The 27,722-nt window shown below is 34.4% G+C and overlaps 1 protein-coding gene and 1 long non-coding RNA gene across 2 annotated transcripts; one reads left to right on the plus strand and one right to left on the minus strand.

Annotated features, from left to right (window-relative positions):
- The first annotated feature begins 2,055 nt into the window (after positions 1-2,055).
- On the plus strand, positions 2,056-2,954 carry LOC128290403 (uncharacterized). Its single transcript, XR_008280225.1, has 2 exons — positions 2,056-2,185; positions 2,530-2,954. It is a non-coding gene; the product is annotated as an uncharacterized LOC128290403 (long non-coding RNA).
- On the minus strand, positions 2,793-5,727 carry LOC108475005 (putative wall-associated receptor kinase-like 16). Its single transcript, XM_017777024.2, has 3 exons — positions 4,585-5,727; positions 4,305-4,487; positions 2,793-4,010 (listed from the first exon to the last, which is right to left on the minus strand). The coding sequence occupies exons 1-3, from the start codon at positions 5,459-5,461 to the stop codon at positions 2,815-2,817; spliced, it is 2,256 nt and encodes a 751-aa protein (XP_017632513.2). The 5' UTR covers positions 5,462-5,727; the 3' UTR covers positions 2,793-2,814.
- Positions 5,728-27,722: the final 21,995 nt, after the last annotated feature.

Genomic DNA, 27,722 nt, shown 5'->3' on the forward strand with positions numbered 1-27,722 from the left:
TGAGAATGAGCTTGTCTTTTACTCAGAAATTCGTGTATTTTAACCCCTTTTTAAAAGGATATTCGACTATTTAGTGTAAACGAGAAAAATCGAAACCCAGTAAATTAGGGCACGATATCTCAAATTTCCAAATGCCGAATATTGCCTTTGTTAACAAAAATCTTATCCCGAGATAACAAAATGTCATACCCGGTAAGTTAGGGCACAACACCTCATATCTCTGAGAATAAGCTTTTCTCAAAACTCGTATTGCGATTTAAAAGAATATTCCGTTATTTAGGTTAAATGAGAAAAAACGAAACCCAGTAAGTTAGGGCACGATTGTCTCGAATCACCAAATACAGAATATTACTTTTATGAAAGAATTATTTTAATGTTTTGAATAAAAATATAACGTGATTTATAGTAAAATATAAAAGCGTATAATAACATAATAGGTGCGACAGTGTCAAAACAATAATATGAGTAATCATAAGAGATGGAATAATAGCAAGGCTAGTAATATGTCAATATAAACACATACGTGAGGAAAATGAAATAATCGAATACGTAAGCAAATAAATAAATAAATAAATATAAAAATGGCAAAATAAAATGACAATGATAACGGAAACGATAGTATTAATAATAATATAAATAATAATGGTATAAAACGATAATAATACATATGGTATTAAAATATATACATAATAATAGAAATAACGTAAATATGAAACAAGAGGGAACATACGATATCGTAAAATATATAATACTAGATAAAAAAGTATACGATATTTATTGAAAATGGTAATAATATGCGTAAAAATTTATTAATGACGATACATAAATATATACATGATATATATGAAACATATACATAATATAGTTATAAAAAATATACACAACATGTATGGTATTAAAAAATAGTATTAAAAACATAATACATACATATAAGTATTGATAAAAGCTAATACTAATAATAGTAATAAAATGCTAATAAATAATAGATATAGTATAATAATGGAAATATAAATAGATAAGAAACATACTAGATGAGTAATAAGAAAAAATATAATAATCATAATACAAAGGTAATATAGTAATTACAAAGATGATGATAATAATAATAATAATATTAAAGCAAAGTAAATAATAATACTATATACAAATATACATATATGTATTTACGTATATAATAAAAATATGCACTACTATATAATAATAATAATAATAATAATAATAATAATAATAATAATAAAGTATAGGAATAAGAAAAGCAAATATAATGAAAATATTAAATCAAGGTAATAAAAAATACTATATATATATATATATAAGCAACATTAATATATAATAACAATAGTAATAATAGTAATAGAAGTGACAATAATAATGGCATTTAAAATAAATATAAATACAATCAATAATAATGGTAATAAAATAAAAAACAATAGAGCAACTAATAATAACACAAAATATCAAGGATATGTTAATAATAACGGATTAATAAATTAATGATAAAATGAATAAATAAATATAGAAAAATAAAGTATAATCATAATAGTAATATTATCAAAATAATAATAATAATAATAGTGAATTAAAGTAATAATGATATGTTAAATATGTTAATTTAGCATATAATATGGAAAATAAAAAAAAAGGACCAATTTGAACTTAAAAACAAGGATTTGGGGCGAATTCGAAATAAAAGAAAAAGGGGGGGACCGGCTTAAAAGGTGCGGAAATCATGGAGGGACCAGACGGGGAAATATCCCCTCCCTCCAAAACGATACCGTTCCATCAACTATCTCTCAAATGGTCAGAGGACCAAATTAAAAAAGGATTAAAATTGCTAGACAGAATTAAGAAAATAAAAAACTGGATTAAAATATTACAGAAATGTGGAAGGACCGCGCAAGCAATTATCCCAATTGACAGAAACACGCGGATCCTGATGCTCGCGGGTCGAGTCTTCGGGTTTGGCGTGAAACGACGTCGTTTTGGGGATGGAATGTTTGCCCCAAAGGACGTCGTACCAGGGAGGCTATAAAAGCAAAATTTTTTTGTTGAAATTTCATTTTTCTGAGTTTAAGAAAAAAAAATGGGGAAAGGGGGAACTTCTCTTTGGGGCAAACCCAGAATCGGCCAAGGGTTCCAGCCACCCCCCCCATCGTGGCGCCACCGTGCCGGCCACCGCCTAGAGGTAAGTTTTTCCCTTTTTTTTTATATATTTATCTAACATATATATATGTATTATTTTTAATATGACGGATATTATATGTACAAACGAATTCAAAAGAAGAAAAAATAAATAAAAAAATAAAAGGAAAGTAAATAGACCTTGATTCGGTCTTTGATATATGTCTTGCTGCGATTTTTTTGAGTTAGTGTTTGAGTATGTTTCCTGTTGGCAAATTCCTCTTGTATTTCGAAAAAAGGAAAGAAAAAAGGAGAGCTTACACCCGATCTTTTTGTGGCTTATATAGCCTGTTTTTTTACAAGTATTTTTTTTTTTGCACACTGTCTTTTCTTCCTTTAATGTTGCAGGCGAACGGCGGTGGAAGTAGGTACCACTTGCACTGGAGATGTGACTAGGGGCGGTGGGATTTGGTGATTTAGGTTTTAGATTCTGAAACCCTAAATTTGGGCTAATTAGGTTAGATTGAGGTTAGAATCTATTTGGGTTTTGGGGTTATTTGGTTTAATTTGGGTATGGGTCTGGGCCAAACGGGCTTGTACACAATTCATATAGATTAAGTTCCATCTAGTGTTGAAAAATGAAAGCAAACTATTTAAAATCATAAAGGGTATTTTGTAAAAATGAAAATTTGATTAGCGTGCACCTTCAAGTTCAAATGTTATTTTGTTATTAATGCTATCATAACCCATCGAGCTGCTCGTTGCATCATCAGTATAAGTGCTGCACATGTCACCAAGCAAGTATTCGGACTCTTCTCCCTGTAATTTACTTTTACTCCAAGGATGTTTAGGCATTGCTTGCAATCCTGCTAATTCATGGGCAACTTCCTTCATTGTTGGCCTTTCCTCTCCCTTCATTCTTACACATCTACTAGCTAAAGCTGCTACTTCCTTAAGCTGCTCAACATTTTTATCAGTAAGCACTCGAGGATCAAGAATGTCGAGCAAGTTGTCTTCTTTCATCAAAGAAACGAAGTACATAGCCAAAACTCGCTTTTCTTCCGGTCTTTTGAAACAAACCACTTTTTGTCCTGTTAATAACTCCATAAGCACAACTCCGAAGCTATAAACATCGCTTTTTTCAGTAAGAAGGCTTGTATGCATGTATTCAGGATCCAAGTAACCGAAGGTTCCTTGCACAATTGTTGTTATCTGTGCCTCGTCGGATGGAATCAATCTCGAAGCCCCAAAATCAGAAACTTTTGCATTGTAATTATTGTCTAACAATATGTTAGCCAACTTGATGTCTCGATGAATGATTGGAATAGAAACTGCAGAGTGCAAATAAGAAAGAGCTTCGGCAGTTTCAGTGGCGATTCTCAAACGAGTTTCCCATAGAAGATCAAGGGCAGCATCATCATCATGCAAATGGTGAAAAAGAGTTCCATTAGTGATATATTCATAGACTAACAGTGGAACCTGTGTCTCCAAACAACATCCTAGTAGTTTGACAACATTCCTGTGGTTGATTTGGTAGAGCACCATTATTTCATTAATGAATTGTTCAACTTGGCTAGGATCTCCAATTATTGACTTTTTAATGGCAACTATTCGATTATCCGCCAATATTCCCTTGTACACTGTCCCTTGCCCTCCTTGTCCTAAAATTCTACTTTCATGGTAATTGTTTGTTGCCTTCTCGAGTTCCTCAACTGTAAATACTTTAACTTCTTCACGATACCCTTGTCGTTTTGAAAGTTGTTCACGTAACAAAATGCCACCATTTTGCTGAAAGTTAACCCTTTTTAACTTAGAAATCTGTCTTTGCTTGAGCATCCAACACAACAATACTATCCCTAAGAGGATACCAAGAAACCCAACGCCAATCCCTATGTTCAAAGCATAAAATAATAGCTTGTTTAAAAAAGAAAAAACAAATATATTGACCATGGTAATATTATTTAAAAGTGAAAAGTCATGTAATTTGTATATTGAAAGTAAAAAATAATGAAATTGTTTATGGTGAAGCCAACCCAATTGACTCTACAATGGGTTGGGAAAGTTCAGCATGAGTGCTTGAGAAACCAGTTTCACCGGTTTGCAAAATATTTCATACAAATATAATCGAAATTAGAATTAGATATAAAAAAATAATTCTATAATTGTGCATTGAAATTACTAACCTAGAGCAACATCAATAAGGAGAGATCTCTTGGATTGATCCTTGTTGGGTAAACTGCAACCTGTTCCATTTTTCTTACCATCGCCTTTATAGTCAGGCGGACATAGACAATCATATGTCCCATTTAAGTTGATACATGTTGCCGTTCCATTGCAAGGACTCATAGTTACACACTCATTTATGTCTGAAAGTTGCAGATTATATGCAAGTAATAAATAACACTATTTGTAATGATAGAAACTACAAATACAGCCATTGGATATATATATATATATAGTTACCTTGACATCCATTGGGAAGGTAAGGGTTCCCCTCGTAACCCTCAAAGCACTTGCAGATATATCCAGAGTTATGTTCCGAATCAATGCATTTACTATTCTTTTTGCATGCGAAACTCTTGGTATCCATCTTAGCTTCCTTGCAACTCTTCTTCCCGATTGTCCAATCAAGAGTAACCGGAAATATCTTGTCTTTAAAATCGAAACCACGAAGATCTGAAGTAGAGAAGGTATAGTTATCGTTCTCTGCAACAAATGCATAGCTGCAAGGGTTTTCGGGCAATACATCGGTATGGTCCTCATAGCTTTCAATAGTGATGTTATAGCTCTTCACACCCTTTGGGATACTTGTTTGACAGCAGCCAATCCCAGAGCAAGACCCGTTTGAAACGTCGTTGATGTTGTTGCATAACGACAAACAACCAGTTGCATAACGTTGTCCGGAGAAACCTTCCACCCGAGCATAGGTGTCGCACCCGATTGCAGTGAACTTGTTCCTGGTATTATTTATGAAAAACTTACCAAGTTGGAGCCAGTACGTAAAATTCCGTGTAGCCCCTGAATTGTTGTAACAATCATAGCTTCCATCAGCAAGGATGCGCAACTGACCATTGAGAGATATGTCGAGGATCTCAATGGAACTGGTAGTTAAGAATGCTTTGCTGGGTGTGAAACTGGTGTTACATGTGATGAAGAAATGTTTACTGACGTTGCAATCACCGCCGGTACCAAATGGGTATGGGATGCTAACTTCGCCGCAGCGACTTTGGCAGCTGGAGTTTGCTTGATAAGCTACCGCTGCCGTTGCTTTTACCGCCGATATTGCATTAAGCAATATCACCTGCTGCACAATTAGTACTACTGATCTGATCAAACCCATCACTATTTTTCTTGGATTATAAATAACCAAGGATATCAATGCTTTAATTTACAAATTTCCAAGCATATATATAATAAGGGTTGGATATAGGGAAGCTTGGTTGACAGTGGTAATCCTGGTAAGGACAAGGAAGTAACCCAAAAGAGGAGTGCCGTGAGGAATATCAATCTTGTCTTTCCTTTTCGCTTTCGCTGTTGAAAAAAGCAAATTGTCTGTGGGCAAGTTCTTGGAATTAGATGAATGCGAACTTTGATTAGTCCAGTTACAATCATGAATGTCCAATACTCACAAGGATTATAATATATTATAGATTTTTTAAATTAATATATAAGAATTAATAAGAGGGTTGACGTTTACTTAAAGCTGATTGATTACGTTAACATAAAAATCCATGGATGTGCAGAATTTTCACGTGGATGTTATCAATTTCTTTTTTCCCCATCCTTTGAAGAGTTCAATGCAAGCAGGTAAGTATGGTGGCCCAAGGCCAAGACTAAGTGGTGCAGGCAACAGATTGGGTAGACCGCCATTTATGGACATTAATTAAGATTATTTATTTACCAATTGATCAAAGTAATTATATTGTTAAGCGTGAAATTAAGTAACTCGACGACGTCCCTTTCCCATTTTTTGAAAATATTTTGATTGAGTCAAAAGAGGAAGTTTCTAATTATGGTGGCCCAAAGCCGAGATGGAGACCAACACCAAAGGCCAATGTCTAAGGGGGCAGGCAATTATTGATCAAATCAAAAAGACAAAAATCCACCCAATCGCTTACCAAGACTTTCCTTTTGCAAGTTCATCGTTGTACTCGGTGGTAAATTACTTGCAACTGCCTACAAACAAATGTTTTCATGTGACGTGTTTGGGTGGAATATAATTTTATCGGTTAACAAATGATAAATATTAGTTATTTTTATTACTTTTTTAATAAAGAAAAATATTTTATTTATTTTAAAGAGGTATTATTTATTAGAATAGTTTTTATTAACTATTCTTTTATTTTATGTCTAATTATTATAATACATATATAATAAATAAGAGTAAACTATATTAGTAGTCTCACAACTATTAGTATATTTCTTTTTTTGGTCACTTAACTATGCAAATGTGCAAAATGGTCCCTCATCTATTCAATTTTATCTTCTTCTTTTTTGTCACCAGTTGATTAATGTAAAAATGGAAACACCCAAAAATCCAAGATAGTTGGGTGACCAAAAAAGACAAAATTGAATAGTTGTGTGACCATTTGTAACTTTTCATACTTGGATGATCAAAAAAATAATTCTAATAGTTGGGTGACCCTTTTCTAACTTTTCATAGTTGTGTAACTAGAAAAGAAATTCACTAATAGTTGGGTGACTACAAGTGTAGTTTACCCTAATAATAATTAAAATTTTTAGAATCGAATAGACAATTAGACCAATTGGACCACCGTTTCTTAATTTGACTAGTCCAACCAGTTTTAAAGAAAACTCTAAAATAGTAAAAAGGTAAATAAAAATAAAAAGATAAAAGTTATAAAGACATTTAAGTAACAATAATCTCATAAATATTAATGATACAATTATACATTACAAGTTCAATTATGCATTCATACATTACAACATTCAAAGTTGAATTCTCATTCAAAACCTAATATTCAATATTCTTTTATTAAAACATTACAACATTAAAACATTCTAATCCATAATCTAAACATTAAAAGAACTTAAATCCATAATCTAAATATTCAAAGTTTAAATACTTAAAAACATCATAATCCAAAGTAGCAAATTCAATTTAAACAAATAAAGTAGAATGCATTACAATAGGCTTCATTAACATTTCAATTGTTTTAATCATTAGTTTGATCATTGGTTCTATGGAGTGTCTCGTATTTTCGAACATTTTGTAGGTACTTCATGCAACCAGAATCGAAGTAGAGGTGACATCTCAACGAGGAAGCACAAGACGTTAGGATGACATGACGGCGACATCTCAACGAGGAAGTATGTGGCATCGCAATGACGCGACATATTCCTCACACAACGTAGTTGCGTTTTTACAAACAAGCAGGACTTTTTCTTCCACTCGAACTTTGATTACTCCAGAGAAGTTGTAGTTAGATTAATCCTTTAAAATTAGCCTATAAATAGAGCCATTATATTTCTAATAGAGGTGATCATAACACACAACATTAGAGAAAAAAATCTAAGAGTTTTAAAGAGCTTTAAGGAAAATTTATGGTTTAGTCAGAGAGCTTTGTATTTAGGGTTAGGGTTTTTTCTAATTTCTCTATCTTGTACTCTTCGATTGTTTTCTCATTAATGAAATCTCCTTTGCCCATGAATTTTTTATTCTTTTGATTGGAGTAGTTTTTTCACGAAAATTTGTGTGCCCAATTATCTCTATTCCTTCTTTCATTGTTTATACGGATTGATCTGCAACCAAACTGGTATTACAGCTTGGTTAGATTTCGCAATCAGCCCATTTAGATATGGTGACAAAGAGATTCAATATCGAGAGTTTGATGGGATTACAAATTTTAGTTTATGGCAAGTTCGGATGACTACAATACTCGTTCAGAATGGCCTAAAGAAAGTCATTACAGGGCAAAAGCCCACGAATTTGGATAAGTTAGAATGTGATTAGCTTGATGAGAAGGCTTTGTCTGCAATTTAGTTGTGCCTTACAAATAATATGTTGTAGAAGGTGTTTATGGATAAAACGACGTCTGCCTTATGGAAGAAGTTAGAATCCCTTTACGTAACAAAGTCTCTGGCTAATTGATTAGTGTTGAAATAGTCTATGCGCATTTCGTATGGCCTAAGGTGTGTCCATTAGGACTCACATCAGTGAATTTGTTACTCTCGTGAATGATTTGAAGAAAGTCCAGGCTAATATAGATGATGGATATTAGACTATGCTATTATTGTTATTTTGCCCATTTCATATAAGACTTTCAGGAAAGCCTTAATTTATAGTAGAGATAAACTCTCATTTGAAGATATAAAAGGAAACTTGTTAAGCAAAGAAAAACTTGTCAATGATCTAGGTTCAAATAGAAAATCAGATGGGCAAGCCTTAGTTTTGGTTGCAAGAGGCAGACAACAGTCTAAAGATTCAGGTTAGAGTAGGTCTAGGTCAAAATTGAAGTCGAAGAATCAAAACAAGAATTGTGGTCACTATAAGAAGTTGGGTCATATTAAGCCAGAGTGTTATAGGTTACAAAATAAAAGCAGAAGGGTTGTTGAGAGCAACGAGAAAGGAAAACAAAAGTTCAGGTAGCTGATGCTAGTGTAGTTGGGGACAAAGATAATGGTATGTTATTTGTGTCTACAACCTAAAGCTCTAAGCTTACGTTAGAGTGGATTTTGAATTTGGGGTGTTCTTACCATATATGTCCCAACAAGAACTGATTTTCCACATACAACCCAGTTGAAGGTAGAGTTGTGCTTATGAGAAATAATTCACCCTGTAAGATAACCGGTATTGGTACCGTTTAGATCAGGATGCACAATGAAATCATCATGACACTATCAGATGTCAAGCATGTGTCTGAATTGAAGAAGAATTTCATCTTCTTAGGTTTTTTAGACTTGAATGGTTGTAGAATCATCATCGAGTCAAGCGACATTAATGTATCTTGTAGAGCTCTCATTTTGATGAAAGGTTAGAAAATAGGCAGTCTATATATTCTGCAGGGTTCAAAAGTGACCGTGCAATAGTAATTACAAAGGTGAAGTTAGAACAACTGCCACATTATGACGTCGCGATGAATTTCATCTATTACGGATTCAGAGTTCACTTGGTTGTGGCATATGCAACTTGGTTATATGAGCGAGAAATGTATGACCATTTTGAATAAGATAGGCTTTCTTCCTGGAGCAAGAGTAGAAATTTTATATCTCTTACTAACACTGTGTTTATGAGAAGCAAACACGAGCCAATTTTAGTTTTGCAGAGCACAAGACAAATAACACACTTGACTACACTCACTCTGATTTATGGGGTTTAGCTCATGTCATCTCCAAATGAGGTAGCAAATATCTTCTAACCTTTATTATTGACCACTTCAAGAAGGTTTAGTTCTATTTTCTAAAGCACAAGAAAAAAGTTTTCAGCATTTTAAACAATGGAAGACCTTACTGGAGAAACAGACTGGGAAGTCTGTAAAGCAGTTAAGGATAGATAATGGCCTTGAGTTTTATGTAGTTGAGTTCAAAAATTATTACAAACGGGAAAGAATTAGTCGACATTGCATAATTTTCGATACCTTACAATAAAATAGTGTTGCAGAAAGAATGAACAGAACTTTACTTGAGAGAGCTCAGTGCATGCTTTTTAATGCAGGTTTAGGAACGGAGTTTTGGGCAAAAGTCATAAACCTGACACGCTATTTGGTGAACTAGTCACTACACTGAGCATTGGATGGAAAGGTTCTCGAAGAGATATGGTCAGGTAACCCTCCAAATTACTCTAACCTTAGAGTATTTGGTTGTCTTCCTTATGCACATGTTAGCAAAAGAAAGCTCGAACCTAAGACAGTAAAAAGGTATATTTCTTGGTTTTGCGGCTGGTGTAAAGGGCTTTAAGTTATAGTGCCCCAAAACTAATAAAGTTATGGTTTGTAGATATGTAACTTTTGATGAAGCAGCAATGCTTCACTAAAAAAAAGAGTTGTCTATTCTTGCCAACACAGAAAAGCATAGTATTTCAAGCAATGTGGAGTATGGACGTCATAACGAGGAGGTCCGTGACGTCATAACAACGTGACAAGTTTTTCCTGAATGTATGACAAAACAAGGGTAGCGTCAAAATGAAGAAACTTAAGATGTCGTGACGACTCGAGGAAATTCTTCAAAATAGTAGGAGGATACTGAAAACACTTCAGATTAGTTAGAGACTCCATTTGATTCACATGTATCTCCTACATCTCAACTACAAAATTATTAGTTAGCTCGTGATAGGAAGAGATAGGAGATTAAAACACTGTAGAGATTCTGCCATGGAAATCTAGTGGCATATGCTCTAAGCGTATCCTTCAAGTCACTTTAAGGTAGTTCAGGCTCTTGATTCCAGCAAGTGGCTTATGGCTATGGAAGAGAAGATGGAGTCCCTACAAAAGAACGAAATTTTGTAGCTCATGGGACCACCCATTAGAAAGAAGATTATCGGTTTCAAGAGGGTGTTAAGAAAAGGATCGAGTCCAAGAGACACCAAGTAGAAGGAGAGGTTGGTCGCAGTGGGTTACAGTCAAATAGAAGGAGTTGATTTTCACGATGTTTTCTCTCCTTTTGTGAAGCATACATCTATTTAGGTGTTATTAGCCCTTATTGTATTATAAAACTTTGAATTAGAGCAGTTAGATGTGAAAATTACATTCTTTCATGATAATATAGAGTAGGATATTTATATACATCAGTTTGAAGGCTTTAGGACTGAAGGCAAGGAAGATCATGTTTTCCTTCTACATAAATCATTGTACAACTTGATGTAGTCTCCTCAGTAGTGGTATAAGAAGTTCAATCCTTTCATGTTAAGCATTGGTTTTGTTTGAAGTATGACAATTATGTGTATCTGCAACACTTAGATAATGGATCATTTATATATTTTTTGCTTTATGTTGATGATATATTGATTGCGGCTAAGGATCCATCTGAAATTGATAAATTAAAAACCATGCTTAACTTTAAGTTCGAGATGAAGGATTTCAATGTAGCCAAAAAAATTGTGGGGATGGAAATTTCCAGAGATAGATACTCCAGAAAGTTATTTTTGTCACAACAGAGGTAAATCGAAAGTATACTCGAGTAGTTTGTGATGCAAAATTCGAAGCTAGTTATTACTCTGCTAGCTACATACTTCAAACTTTTGACTTTAGAGTCACCACAAATCAAGATTAAATAAAGTACATGTCCAAGGTTCTCTACTCCAGTACAGTTGGTAGTTTGAAGTACGCAATGGTTTGCACTCGTCCTAATATTTCACATGTCATTGATGTTGTAAGTAGATACATGGCTAGACCCGAAAAGTTACACTAGTAGGCAGTTAAGTGGATTCTTAGGTATTTACGAGGCACATCTAATGTTTTCTTGGAGTTCAGGAGAAATACAAAGGGTCTAGTTGGCTATGTGGACTTGAATTATGCAAGAGATTTAAACCAAAGGAGATATCTCACAAGTTATCTATTTGCTTTCAGAAATTGTACAATTTGCTGGAAAGCCATGTTATAAGCCATTGTGGCGTTATCAACTAAGGAAGTAGAATATATGAAAATTATAGAGGTTATTAAGAAAGCCATTTGGTTGAGGTCTGTTCAAGGAGCTGGTTAATGATGAAGGAGCGACTGTCATATATTGTGATAGTTAGAGTGCTATACATCACTCTAAGGATTAGATGCATCACGAAAGGATGAAGCATATAAACATGAGGTATCACTTCGTTCGGGAGGTGGTTGCTTAAGGTGATGTTCAAATCCATAAGATTAGCACAAAGGATAATCTAGCTAATATGATGACTAAGTGTCTTTCAGTTTCCAAGTTTCGAACATAGCGTAGACTTAGTTAGTATCCTGCAAAGGTTAAGTTAGACCCGTAACGGGGTCTAACAAAGAAGGCATGTCAAATACGATTCAAGATGGAGATTTATGGAGTGTGCCTCACATTTTCGGACATTTTGCAGGCACTTGACACAACCAGAACCTAAGTAAAGGCGACATCCTAATGAGGAATCATGTGATGTTGATGCAGTCGTAAACCAACTAAAAATCTAATAAAGGCAAGTGCATCTATCAATTAATAGTATAGCTACAGTGAGTAAAGATATCATTCCAACGAAGACTAAAAGCACTAGTAATTACCTTCTTTCTGTTGTTTAACCGATAAATTCGAGTGATTGATTAAAATTAAAATTAACCAAATTAAATTAACTAAAGAACATGAAAAAGAACATTCAGGAAAATAAACAATTAACAACCAAGAAGCGAACCCAGGAAAGAATTCACCAAGATTTCATCTGTCATTATCAATCTAAATAATGCAATTTCTTCACTTAGTATCTTGATCTGTAGAAATCCCTAAATTATGCTAACTTAGTATCTTGATCTGTAGAAATCCCTAAATTATGCTAATATCACTCTTCACGACTAAGAGCAACTAACTCTAGGTTGATTAATTGAAATTTATTTCTAATTAAAGCCCCCTATTAGATTTGACTCTAATATGATAGATTTATGTTGTCCTATTTCTAGGATTACATGCAACTCCACTCAATTACACTAGAATTACTCTTAAACAGGGTCTATTCCTCCTCTAATTTAAGCACATCAAACATGGATAAATAGTCTAGAAATATCAAACCAAGAATTAAGCGCACATAAATGAGAACAAAACCCAAGTATTTATTGCGTAAAAATAGAAATCAAATAACAGAATTCATCTTAGGGTTCATCTTCCTAGGTATTTGGAAAATTAGTTCATGATAACAAATAAAAACATCTCAAAGACAGTATCACCACAAGAAACAAAGAAACTCATAATAAACTTCAAAGAAATCAAAAGGAGATCTTCAATCTTAATTGAAATATGCTTCAAAATATGCTTCAATGGTGTTTTTCCAAGTTGTTTTCTTGAATATTCTATTATGGGTCCCTCCTATCTTCTTATTTGTGTCATATATAAGTCTTAGAATGCTCGAAAATTCTAAAAAATTGTATTTTCCCACATATTTGGAGTACGATTCGCGAAATCCACATAGTCTAGCACATGGCTATATGGCAGCTCGTGTGGATCAAATGGTCGTGTTTCCAGCCCATGTGGCTCTTGAAACTTGCTCCGATTTTTTGATTTTCGCTCGTTTTTCACTCTTTTTGCTCCCATATGCTCTCCTAAGTACAGAAACATGAATTTAAAGGATTAGGAGCATAAAATTAATCATTTTAAATCAAATAATAATCCAAAAATGCAGTAAGAATAAGGCTAAAACATGTTACTTTTGGCATTTATCAAATGTCGCAACGACGTGACGTATTCCTCAAGTAACACAGCCATGTTTTTACAACTAAGCATGACTCTTTTTTCCATTCAAACTCTAATTAGTCTAGAGAAGTTTTAGTCAAATTAATCCTCTAAAATTAGCCTATAAATGAGCTGTTATATTTCTAATAGAGGTGATCATAACACACAATATTAGAGAAAAAAAATCAAAAGAGAGATTTAGAAAGCTTTAAGAGAATTTTTTGTTTTAGTTAGAGAGCGTTGATTAGTGGTTAGAGTTTGTTTTGAATTTCTCCATCTTGTACTCTTCGATTGTATTCTCATTAGTGAAGTCTCCTTTCCACTTTAACAACTATTTTGGAATTAGTATGGTTTCAATTCATATTTCAAATTGTATTAATTATTTATTTATGTTAATTAATTAAATTAAAATTAAAAATTAAAATAAATCTCTATATACTTTATTCATTTAAATATGTATTTTAAATTTGATAGCAAACATACATGTACAAATTTCTAATTGGTGAAAAACTTAGATCTCTTCACTTAATTTTGCACGCAATATAAGTAGATTTTATGATTTTTCTTCTTTTACATGATACTATAATATTACATAGTGAAATTAAAAATAATTGAAATACGGATAAATATGATGTTAAATTAGGGATAATAAACTATTTTAAACTATCAAGGTTTACTAGGTTTTAAATGAAGTGTTATATATATATATATATATATATATATATATATAGTTAGGTTTGAGATTTAAATTTTTATTATATTAATTATGAGATGAATCAAGATGTAGTATGTAAATGACATTAAATAATTAATACAACATAATTAAAATTAAAATAATTGATAAAAATATTTTAGTTTAAGTTTATTTAATTTGAATGTTTTATGTTTAATTGTCAACTGATTAGCTTGATCTTTCAAAATTTGAATTTCCTGTAGTTATGCTTACCTTTGGTTAAAAAAATGAAAGTTAAAATAAATAGTAAAAGAAAACTAATTAAATGAAGATTTTTCATTTTAAAGAGAGATAAGCTTCCCACATAATACTTGCAGGAAAATTCATTAGGAGTAGATAATTGTATGAATGGACAACAAAATTAATTACATTCCCTTTTATTAAAAAATTATTAAAAATTAAAAATCTAAAACTATAATAATCCAAACAAGTAGAATAAGAATACGAAGAACATTATAAATACTATCACTAAAACTAGTAACAATAATATAATAAACTAAATCTAATAAAAATAAACCAAATAATAATAAATAATAAAATAATAAAATAAAAGATAAGGCAATTGGAACTAAATGGTGCAGGGCATCAGATGGCGGCAACGGAGGATGGTGGTCGAAAGAAACAAACGATGGATGACGTATCTATTGTTGACAATGACGAGGGAAGAGAAATATAGGCCAACATTGGAGGTGGTCGATGGAGGAAGGCGTGGGGATGAGTGGATTGTTGGGATGGAAGTTAGGGACCAAAAGAAATCTGTGAAAGGAATGACGACAAGGGAATAACGGTAAGGGGCTAAGGCCAAGGTGAAGATCAACGACGAGGTGAGGGTTTTAGAGAACGACAGCTGATGAGGAGAAAAATGAGGGTGTCGTGGAGCTGTGAAGGTTTGAATGATGAGAAAAGAAAGGAGAGGGAGGGGACGAAAGGACATGGGTGGTGGCCCACAAAGGTACCCAGTGGCGATTAGGGTAAAAATCTTGGGGTTGGTGAAAAGCTTGAAGAAGGAAAAAAAGGTTAAATTTTTTGAAACCCAAACATTAAAATGGTACAAGGCCATTTGCTAAGCCACATGGCTGTGTACCCACACTCAGGTCGCGTGTCATTAAAAAAAATTAAGTTTTAGTGTTTACACAGCCTAAGACATGTTTGTGTGTCTAGGCCTTATGTACCCCACGCCTGTGTGTCCAGGCGGTGTGTCGTGTCACTAGACTGTATGGTCTGTTCCAGGCCGTGTAATGCTTGTGTTCATTTCTCCCACGACCGTGTGTAAGGAAGTGTGCCTCACACTGTCGTGTCATTAGGCTGTGTGTGTCACAAAAAAAAATTAAAAATTAGCTCCAGCAGTAACATGGCCTAGGACATGCCCGTGTGTTCAGGACATATGTTCCACACGACCATGTCTCCAGGTCGTGTGCGAGCTGTAAAACTCTTAACCCATATCCGTCGCCGGAATAGGTTGTAGAGCATTATTAAACTAAAGAACAATTCTGAATATATTCATAATAGCTCAAATATTAACCATATAAATATAAATAAAACATATAAATAATAAAGTATTAGACATGTACCACTTCAACTAATTAAAACAATTTACATGGTAATTCGATCTTTAACATAAATCTCATAAGAAAACTTACCGAATGATTATATATGAATGTATATACATTTCATGAATCATAATCACATTATGCATAAAGAGTTATATCATATTTGGATTACTGCAGAGTCCTTATTGCTTAAGCATATCATGTTAAGCTCGCATATCTAAATAAATAAATCCAAGTTATTTACAAGCAAATATTTGTCATCAGGACATAAATAATGATTTTATATACTCTCAATTCTCATGATAATTATCATGTCTCAAATTGCATAAAAGCAACCAAATTAATTAGATATGGTTTCGGCTATCAACTTAATTTATCAAATGGTTTTTTTTTTAAATTTAATTACATGTTTAAATTAAAGGAGGTACATCATATACATGGTCACATAAATGTAAGGGTTAAAATCATAAATCAGCATATACGTTAAATAAATTCCACATCTCATTGACCTACTTAACAACCGAATAAACTACTATCACTTTTTCATATTATAGCCGAACATAGTAGTATGCATCATTCTAATATTCACATGTTAAAACATCAAGTTCATGTACATCAACTAAAGAAATGTTCGAACCTATTTATCTATCCACACACACCACACGCATACATAACCAGAGAACATAATCTCCAAGTAGTGCTTGTTACAAAACCTACTAGACATTTCAGTTTTCAACACCAACCAACCGAATCAAACGTATATTGTTCAGCACATATAGCTTATAATTTTAAACGTATAATATTTTAATCAAAAATAGATTAAATCATGTCCAAGCGTGACTAAGTTCAAGCTTAGAGATAAAGCCATTTTTTTTACATGACTTAAAGTATACAAAATCATAATCAAAACCATCGAATTTGTCTATATATATATGTACGGTCATTATATTTATTCCATATCCAAACTTGATTAAAAATATTTATATTCATCATCATTTCAAGTATATGATGCTACCACAATACCATGCATTTTAGGCACACAACATTCTAACTAAGACTTACACAAACCATAAGCAATATAACTAACTTTAAACACAAGGATTTAGCCATTTTCGCATGGCTTTATACATAACCAAGATGAATCCAACCTTTCAATACATAACCAACCTATACATGCCATAATTTCAGTTTAGCAAATAAGGTACCCAAACAGTAGATAGTGTGATGAGCTTGGCTGACAGTTCCTGAGCTTGTAGCTTGACTTCAAAATCTATAAAACAAAATAAACATAACATAGAGAGTAAGCTATCAAAACTTAGTAAATCATAAGGAAATAAACAACTCAATAACTTATTCAACTTAACTATATTAGAAAAGATTATTACATCAATTCGTATTTAAATCCAAACATTTGTGTATTCATGTTACATACATATAATCATATGCACTTGTAAACAATTATATTATCACTTTATCCACATGCTTATATAGCCAACATTAACAAGTCATTATTTAACCTTCAGGGCCGAACATTCATTAGGCACCAACCTCACATACTCGTAAATATACAAACTCATAGTTTGAAATATAATCTCATGTACATTTGTTAATCATTTGACCGAATACTCATAAGCACACACATATAAAATTAAAACTTATACAATAAAGTGCAATAGGCCGAATACACTTACATTATTTTTAATAAATATCGAACTAACTCATACCTAACCATTTAGCTCAATTTACATACTCAAACTTGACTTATCTTTGCCCGATGAATCGTTCGGAATTGGATAGGACACTCGGATAATTACATAAGTCGTACAATGCCAACGTCCCAGACGTGGTCTTACATGTAGCCACAAATCGATGCCGTTGTCCCAGATAGGGTCTTACTCGTAAACACATATCGAAGTCACATATCGATGCCATGGTCTTACTCGCACACACATATCAGAATCCTATGTCATGACATACGTATCCTAACTATTGCTAAGGTTCATACGGGACTTTCAGACATCGTAACTCGGTCGAAACCAATTCAAAAATGTGATAATCAAGCTTAAGTATATTCGTCTATAGTTTATGTATATTTTTACATTACAAAAAAGTATATAATATTTACATTTAACTACAATTTAACACGTCTATTTGCTTATAAACTTACCTCGGACGTCGTGAAACGAGACGGGGCTGCTAGTCAACAACTTTCGTTTTTCCCTGGTCCAAATCTGATTTCTTTGGTTCTTGATCTAAACATATTCAAATTAAGCTCATTCAAACATATTTTCGTTCAATTTAGTCAAAAACACATAAATAGACAAATTACCATTTTACCCCTAACATTTACGATTTTTACAATTTTGTCCCTATTGCACAAAACACAAAATACACAAAATTTCAAAACACTCATGTTTGGCCTAATCTTACCCATGCTTATACAAGACCATATATTTAATCAATTTCACATTTTAGTCCCTCAAATTATTATTTTTGCAATTAATTCCTAATTACTCAAAATCATCAAAAACTCCAATACAAAATATGTTAATCTAAAACATATCTTTCATTTTTCATCATCAAACAACAAAAATCACAAGCTATCAACAATGGCAAAACTCAAAATATTCATCAAAATCAAAAATCAAAGCTTGGGTTTTGAAGCTTACTAAGCAACGATCTTAAAAACGTAGAAATTATCAAAAACCAACAAGAAAACGAACCTTGATTGAGCTCCAAATAGGCCGAACCCTAGCTTTTATTCTTTCTTCTTTTCTTTTCTTATGTTTCAGTGGATGAACAAATGAAATAACATGTATTTTTAACTTTGGTTTTATTAAATATAAGTTTATTAACTAAATTACCTATATAACCTTATTATTATAACATATAACTATTATAAACTATGGCCACTACCGTCCACCAACATTAATTATGGCCTATTTACCATTTTAAGGCTTCAATTTAAAAAGTCACTAACAATTCAACCCCTTTTAGAAATAATCAATGAATTTTCATTTTACGCGATTAAGTCATTTTATTTAATCGGACACCTAAACGACAAATTTAAATAACAGAAATTTTGCAAATATAAATTCACACTAAATAAACACAGAAATTAATTTTAAAATATTTTTTCGACTTGGATTCGTGGTCCCAAATCCACTGTTCTGATTACGGTCTAAATCGGGTTGTTACAACTCTTCCCCCTTAGGGCTTTTCGTCCCTGAAAATCTTACCGGTGAATAGGTTCGGATAGCGTTCTCTCATAGTATCCTATGGCTCCCATGTTGCTTCCTCAACTCCATGCTTATACCATAATACTTTAACTAATGGAATCTTTTTATTTCACAACTCTTTAACCTCTCGAGTCAAAATGCGAATCGGTTCTTCTTCGTAGGTCATATCAGACTGGATTTCAATCTCACACGGACTAATCACATGAGAAGGATTAGATCGATACCTCCGAAGCATTGAAACATGGAATACATTGTGGATCTTTTCTAACTCAGGTGGCAACGATAATCTGTAAGCAACTGGCCCAATACGCTCTATTACGTCATATGGCCCAATAAACCTCGAACTCAATTTGCCTTTACGATCGAATTTAAATATTTTCTTCCAAGGTGAGACTTTCAAGAAAACTTCGTCTCCGTTCTGAAACTCTATATCTTTACGTTTCAAGTCCGCATAAGATTTCTGACGATCTGATGCTGCTTTCAGACTTTCACGAATTACTTTCACTTTCTGTTCAGTTTCCCTGATGAAGTCAACCCCAAGTATTTTATTTTCACTGAGCTCAGTCCAGTATAATGGCGTACGACATTTACGACCATACAAAGCCTCATAAGGTGCCATTTTGATACTCGATTGATAGCTGTTATTATACACAAATTCAATCAGAGGTAGGTATCGTTCCCACGTACCTTCAAACTCAAGAATGCAACATCTCAACATATTCTAAAGTATCTGAATGATTCACTCAGACTGGACATCTGTTTGCGGATGGAAAGCAGTATTGAAATGTAATTTCGTACCTAGTGCATCTTGCAGTTTCTTCTAAAACTACGATGTAAACCTCGGATCTCTATCCGAAACAATGGATATAGCACACCATGAAATCTCACAATCTGAGAGACATACAATTCAACTAGCTTATCTAGTGAGTAGTCCGTACGTATCGGAACAAAGTGAGCCGATTTAGTCAATCTATCAACAACCTATATTGTATCTTTCCTGCTGGGTGTCAATGGTAAACTAGTTACAAAATCCATCGTGACTCTATCCTACTTCCACTTAGGTATCATGATAGGCTGAAGTAGTCCTGAAGGCACCTGATGTTCAGCTTTTACTTGTTGAGATACTAAACATCTTGCAACAAAGTCAGAGATATCTTATTTCAGATCATTATACATCTTTGTACTACCTTGGTGAACAGATAACCGACTACTATGAGCTTCATTCAAAATCATCTTAATCAACTCTGAATTTCTCAAGACACATATTCGGTCTTTGAATCTCAAACAGTCATCAGCATCAACTCTGAATTCTGAATCAGCATCTGTCTCATGCTGAGTTCGTTTTGCAATCAATTTATTATCAACCTTCTGGGCATCACATATTTGTTGAACAAATAACGGTCTAGCTTTCAATTCAGCTACTACTGAACCATCCTCAGACATGGCCATATGCGTATTCATTGCATGTAAAGTAAACAATAACTTTCAGCTTAAAGCATCAGCAACAATGTTAGCCTTTCTCGGGTGACAGTCAATCACAAGTTTGTAGTTTTTTAGTAGTTCTAACCATCAGCGTTGTCTCAAACTCAGATCTTTCTGATTCATCAAGTATTTCAGGCTTTTATGATTAGAATAAACATGACATTTCTCAACAAACAGATAGTGACGCCAAATTTTCAACGCAAACACAATGGCTTCCAGTTTCAGGTTGTGTGTAGGATAATTCTTTTTATGTGGCTTCAACTGTCTCGAGGCATAAGCTATCACTCTACCTTCCTGCATCAGAACACAACCCAAACCATTTAATGATGCATCACTATAAATAAAAAACTCTTTACCCGATTCTGTCTAAACTAGCACTGGAGCTTCTATCAAAAGGGCTTTCAACTGATCGAAGCTTTTCTGGCACTTCTCTGACCACTCGAACTTAACATCTTTTTGCAATAGCTTTGTCATCAGGGCTGCAATCATAGAGAAACCTTTCACGAACCATCTATAATAACCAGCAAGTCCCAAAAAGCTTCAGATTTTAGAAACATTCTTCGGAGGTTTCCAATCCAGTATAGCTGAAATTTTGCTCGAATCAACCTGAATACCCAATCCTGATACCACATGACCCAAAAAACTGACTTCACTTAACCAGAACTCATATTTACTGAATTTTGCATACAACTACGTATCTTGAAAGGTCTGCAACACAAGTCTCAAATGTTCGGCATGTTCAACTTCATCACAAGAGTAGATCCAAATGTCATCTATAAACACAACCACAATCGGTCTAGATACAGTCTGAAGATCCAATTCATCAAACCCATGAAAACAGCAGGTGCATTAGTGAGTCTGAAAGGCATAACCAAAAACTCATAGTGTCCGTACCTTGTTCAGAAGACAATCATTGGCACATCTGAATCTTTAACTCGTAACTAATAGTAGCCTGGTCTCAAATCTATCTTCGAAAATACTGTAGCCCCTTTCAGTTGATCAAACAGATCATCAATCCGTGGTAATAGATACTTATTCTTTATAGTCACCTTATTAAGCTGTATGTAATCAATGTACATTCCCATAGTTCCATCTTTCTTTTCACAAACAACACAGATGCACCCCATGGAGAGAAACTCGACCGCCAAAACCTCTATCTGTCAATTCTTGCAGCTGAACTTTCAATTATTTTAATTCTGTAGGTGCCATTCTGTACGATGCTATGGATATCGGAGTCGTCCCAGGCATTAACTCAATACCAAAATCTACTTCTAAAATAGGTGGCAAACCTAGTAATTCTTCAGGAACCACATCCGAATACTCGCACACAACAGGTACTGTTCCAATATTTCTTTCAGTCACTTTACTATCGAGCACGTAGGCAAAGTAAGCTTCACACCCTTTTGTCACATGTTTCTGAGCTAGCATCGAAGAAATCACTGCTGGTAAACCACACAAATCACTAGATTCAATCCGAATGACTTCATCATTCTGGCTCCGTAGATCAATGGTCTTTCTTTTGCAGTTCACAACAGCATCATGTAAAGTCAGCCAATCTATACCCAGAATTAAGTCGAACTCATCAAATGACAAAAACATTAAATCATCCGGAAAGCACAGATCTCGAACCATTAAAGGACAATTCTTACACACCTTATCAACCATAACACACCAACCCAAGGGGTTTGACACTCTAATCACAAACTCAGTAGACTAAACAGGCAGAGTCTTGCTGAATACTAATGTCTCACATACATAAGAATGAGTAGAACTAAGATCAATCAATGCAATTACATTAGTATTATAAAGAGTGAATGTACCAGTAATGACATCTAGGGATGAAGCCTCCTTTTGTGCACGTATAGCATAGGCTCTGACAGGTGCACGAGCCTCAGATTTGATTGCCATATCTTTAGTCCCTTTCTGATTGCCACTCGTATTACTGGCATTTCTGGGTGGTTTACCTCGAGCTGCAGTGTTACCCGATCTAGTATTCTGCACTGGATTTCCCTCAACTAACGTTGGGTAGTCTCGAATATAATGATATGTCGATCCACATTTAAAACAGGCCTGATCATGCAATCTGCATATACCAAGATGTCGTTTACCACAGTTTTTACATTCGGGTTGATTTGATCTGACATTACCCACACTCACTACTGAGGTAGCTCTCGAGCTTACTGGTGGTCTATTCTGATCCCGTCTAGAGTAACCTGAAGTGGCTTTAGAACAGCTAAAATCATCTCGGAACTTCTTTGATGTCGACTGGAATGAATTACTGGATGTTCTTTTGCGTGCATCTTTAGCTTCAAAGTCAGCTTTTCTTTTCTCTTTTCCGAGCTCTTCAGCTTTGCAAGCTTGCTCAACAAGTACCACAAACTCTTTTATCTCAAGCATGCCAACTAAAATTTGATATCTTCATTCAGCCTATCTTCAGATCTTTTACACATTATGCCTTCAGTAGAAACACACTCTCGGGCATATCAGCTGAGTCTCACGAATTTTCTCTCGTACTCCGTCACTGTTATCTGTTCCTGTTTCAGGTCCAGAAATTCTTTACGCTTCTGATCAATGAATCTCTAACTGATATATTTTTAACAAAACTCAGTCTGAAAGAATTCCTAGGTCACATACTCTCTCGGAACTATTGATACTAGGGTATTCCACCAGTGATATGCTGTGTCTCGAAGGAAAGATATGGCACATTCGAAACACTCATCTGGGGTACAGGAAAGCTCATCAAACACACGGATGGTATTATCAAGCCAGAACTCAGCCCACTCAGCATCATCCTCATCAGTGACTTTAAACTCTTCAGCTCCATATTTTTTGATTTTATCTACAGGTGGTCTATTCATTCGCAACGGATCACTTACTTGAGGTACAGCAGGCACGGAAGATAGATTAATCGGGGGTGGAGGTTGTTGTGCAGCCAGATTAGTCTGGATATATTGAGTGAACCAGTCATTCATCATTTGATAGAAGGCTTGTTTAGCCTCACTTTCTAGATTACTCAAAGTCTATCGAGAATCAGCCTGCGCTATCTCTTGCACGGGAGCAGGCGCTACACTCTCAACATCATCAGCTACAGCTCTGTCGGGATCCATTTACTATATCAAAACACATTTCAAATGTCAGAAGTCATCACACTATCACAGTATATAATTATGGCATGTATAGCTAAACTCACACACGCTATGTAGTCCTAGAACTGACTAAACCGTAGCTCTAATACTAATAAAATGTAACACCTTTAACCCGTATCCGTCTTCGGAATGGGTTGTAGAGCATTATTAAACTAAAGTACAATTCTGAATATATTCATAATAGCTCAAATATTAACCATATAAATATAAATAAAACATATAAATAATAAAGTATTAGACATGTACCACTTCAACTAATTAAAAACAATTTACATGGTAATTTGATCTTTAACATAAATGTCATAAGTAAACTTATCGAATGATTATATATGAATGTATATACATTTCATGAATCATAATCACATTATGTGTAACACCCCTAGCCCGAGCCCGATGCCGGTTTAGGCTATGAGGTATTACCGAGCTAAACATTTAAAATTCCATTCACAAAATAATTCAACAAAGACATAAATCGAGTCGAGTACAAGCTGATCTTGAGTTATATATATATATATACCACTTCCATATGGCCAAAAATATTTACAATTACAAAACATATATTAGTCAACAGCCTAACCTATACATGCCATATCGAGACCAAAATATAACAGTACCAACAAGATCGATAGTATGATGAACTGCTGACGATCCCCGAGTCGGTGGCCAAAATCAACAATCTATAAAACAGAGAAATAAGAAACAGAGTAAGCTTTTGAGGCTTAGTAAGTTTTAAGCATTTCATTCAATTAAAGATTGTCATTTAAAATGAACATCAAGTATCACAAATCTCGTATTCTAATTGTAATTCACTTGGTCGATTATACACAAGTACACTAGTTATAAAATCTATTGGCCGAATATGTATATATGAATACACAAAAAATTTCCAGCACATATTTCACTTTCTATATGACTTATACAATTATTTTTAGTCACATACTTTTATATAATGGCCTACACTGATCGAATAGGTCATTATCTTATTCTCAAATACCAAATCCACCCACATGCATAGATATATTATTCTTAATACTAATAATTCATTTTGAGATCAATTCACATATGAATACATAATACGTACCTTAACATGTAAAATATATATATTACTTACTCAACAGTGGTTACCACGAACATTCAATGTCGTATTCTTACTTAACTTACTGGCATAGGTCCTGCCAAGTCTTAGAACTCGAAACACATTTCTAGCACAAGCCTGCGGGTCTTTAACCCGGATTCCATTCTAGCACGTAGCCTGCGGACTTCAAGTCCGGATATATTTCCAGCACATAGCCTGCGGACTTCAAGTCCGGATATATTCCCAGCATATAGCCTGCGGACCTCATGTCCGGATATAATCCCAGTATATAGCCTGTGGACCTCATGTCCGGATATATTCCCGATATCATGCATACTTAATCATACTTTAACACATCTCATTCGACCTATCACTTTAGTAGTCATTTACTACATTCGGATATAAGCTCAATATGCACATCATCGTTCACATTTCAGCTTAAGAGTTATACTTAATATCACACATTCATTTCACCATTCAAGCTTAAACTCAAAGTGACCATTATACTATGAATCGTATCATGCACCATTTATTATACAACTATATTCAAGTACAACCCAAACTCGCAACTCACTTAATATACTCTTATAAAGCATCGTCAATTACATACTAAAGGAAACTACTCAAAACTTACCTCGGATATACTTGAACGGCTGTGAAATGGCTACTCGGTTACTTTCTCTTTTCCCTTATCGAAAATTGCCCCCCTATGCTCTTGAGCTTGGATTTTTCTTCCCCAAGTGACTGAACATTCATGAGCTTCCCTTCCCTAATTTGTTTTCTTACATTCGGCTATGAAGAACAAAGATGGACAAGCTTTGTTCTTTTCACCATTTTGTTATTTTACTATTTTTTTTAATATAATGCCATTACCTATTAAAATGCTTAAATAAAATATAAATTATTTATCAACCATCATTATGGCCGGCCACTAAACTAAAATTGGTCCATTTGACATGCAAGTCTCCCATGTCACAATTCATGCATTGTTTGGCACTTTAAAATTTACTTATGACATTTTCAAGTTCTATCAAATGGGTCCTATCTTATAAATTTCACATACAAAAGACAAAATTAAAGCATGAAACTTTCACACATGTATGTACACACACAATAAGCATATAATACAACGGTTAATTATTTTTATGACTAGGTTTGGTGGTCTCAAAACCACTTCCCGACTAGGGTCAAAATAGGGCTGTCACAACTCTTCCCCCTTTAGGGATTTTTGTCCCCAGAAATCTTACCAGTAAATAGATTTGGGTATCGTTCTTTCATAGAGTTCTCGGGTTCCCAAGTAGCTTCTTCGATCCCGTGCTTGAGCCATAACTCCTTTACTAACGGAACCCTTTTGTTTCGAAACTCTTTCACCTCGAGAGTTAGGATACGAATCGGTTCTTCTTCATAACTCAAATCAGATTGAATTTCAACCTCTGATGGATTAATTATGTGCGATGGATCGGATCTATAACGTCGAAGCATCGAGACATGAAAAACGTTGTGAATCTTTTCAAGTTCATGGGGTAAAATCAATTTGTATGCGACTAGCCCAATTCGTTCGGATATCTCATACGACCCGATGAACCTCAGACTCAATTTGCATTTACGGCCAAATCTGAGCACCTTTTTCCAAGGTGAAACTTTAAGAAACACTTTGTCTCTGACCTGATATTCAATATCTTTTCGCTTTAAATCCGCATACGACTTCTGACGATCTGAAGCTGCTTTCAGACTTTCATGGATTACTTTTACTTTCTGCTCAGCATCTTGAATCTAATCAACCCCGATGATTTTACTTTCACCAAGCTCGGTCCAAAACAACAGTGTACGGCATTTACGACCATACAAAGCCTCGTAAGGTGCCATCTTAATGCTTGATTGAAAACTATTGTTGTAAGCAAATTCAATCAAAGGTAAATACCGTTCCCATGAACTACTAAACTCAAGGATGCAACATCTCAACATATCCTCGAGTATCTGAATTATCCGCTTGGATTGGCCATCAGTCTGGGGATGAAAAGTGGTGCTAAAATGCAACTTGGTACCCAATGCTTCTTGCAATTTCTTCCAGAATCGCAATGTGAATCTCGGATCTCTATCCGACACAATAGAAATAGGTACCCTGTGCAACCTTACTATCTGAGAAACATACAATTCAGCTAGCTTGTCAAGTGAATAATCCGTACGTACGGAAATAAAATGAGCCGACTTTGTTAGTCTATCAACAACAACCCATATCGCATCTTTCTTGTTTGACGACAATGGCAACCCAGATACAAAATCCATCATAACACGATCCCATTTCCATTTGGGTATCATGATCGGCTGAAGTAACCCTGAAGGTACTTGATGTTCTGCTTTCACTTGTTGACATATCAAACATTTCGAAACAAAGTAAAAAATGTCTCGTTTCATACCAGGCCACCAAAACTGACGCCTCAGATCGTTGTACATTTTCGTACTACCCGGGTGGATTGACATTCGGCTACTATGAGCCTTGCTCAAAATCATTGAAATAAGTTTTGAATTTCTTAGAACACACAATCGACTCCTAAACCTCAAACAATCGTTGTCTATTTGAAATTCTGATTCCACATTAGAAGCACATTCAGCTCGTTTAGCAACCAGTTCATCGTCGACTTTCTGAGATTCACGTATTTGATGAATCAATAATGGTTTGGCTTTCAATTCTGCTACTAACATATTATCGGATGAAACGAATAGGTGTACATTCATCGCTCGTAAAGTAAACAGTGACTTGCGACTTAAAGCATCAGCAACCACGTTAGCTTTTCTCGGGTGATAGTCAATGACAAGCTCGTAATCTTTCAACAACTCAAGCCAACGTCTTCGTCACAGATTCAAATCTATTTGAGTCATCAAATATTTGAGGCTTTTATGATCCGAATATACATGACACTTCTCTCCAAACAAATAGTGCCGCCAAATTTTCAAAGCGAAAACAATGGCCGCTAATTCGAGATCATGGGTCGGATAGTTTTTCTCATGTGGCTTCAATTGCCTCGACGCGTAAGC

This window comes from Gossypium arboreum, chromosome 3, assembly GCF_025698485.1.
Source record: "Gossypium arboreum isolate Shixiya-1 chromosome 3, ASM2569848v2, whole genome shotgun sequence".
In the NCBI taxonomy this organism is placed as follows: Eukaryota; Viridiplantae; Streptophyta; class Magnoliopsida; order Malvales; family Malvaceae; genus Gossypium; species Gossypium arboreum.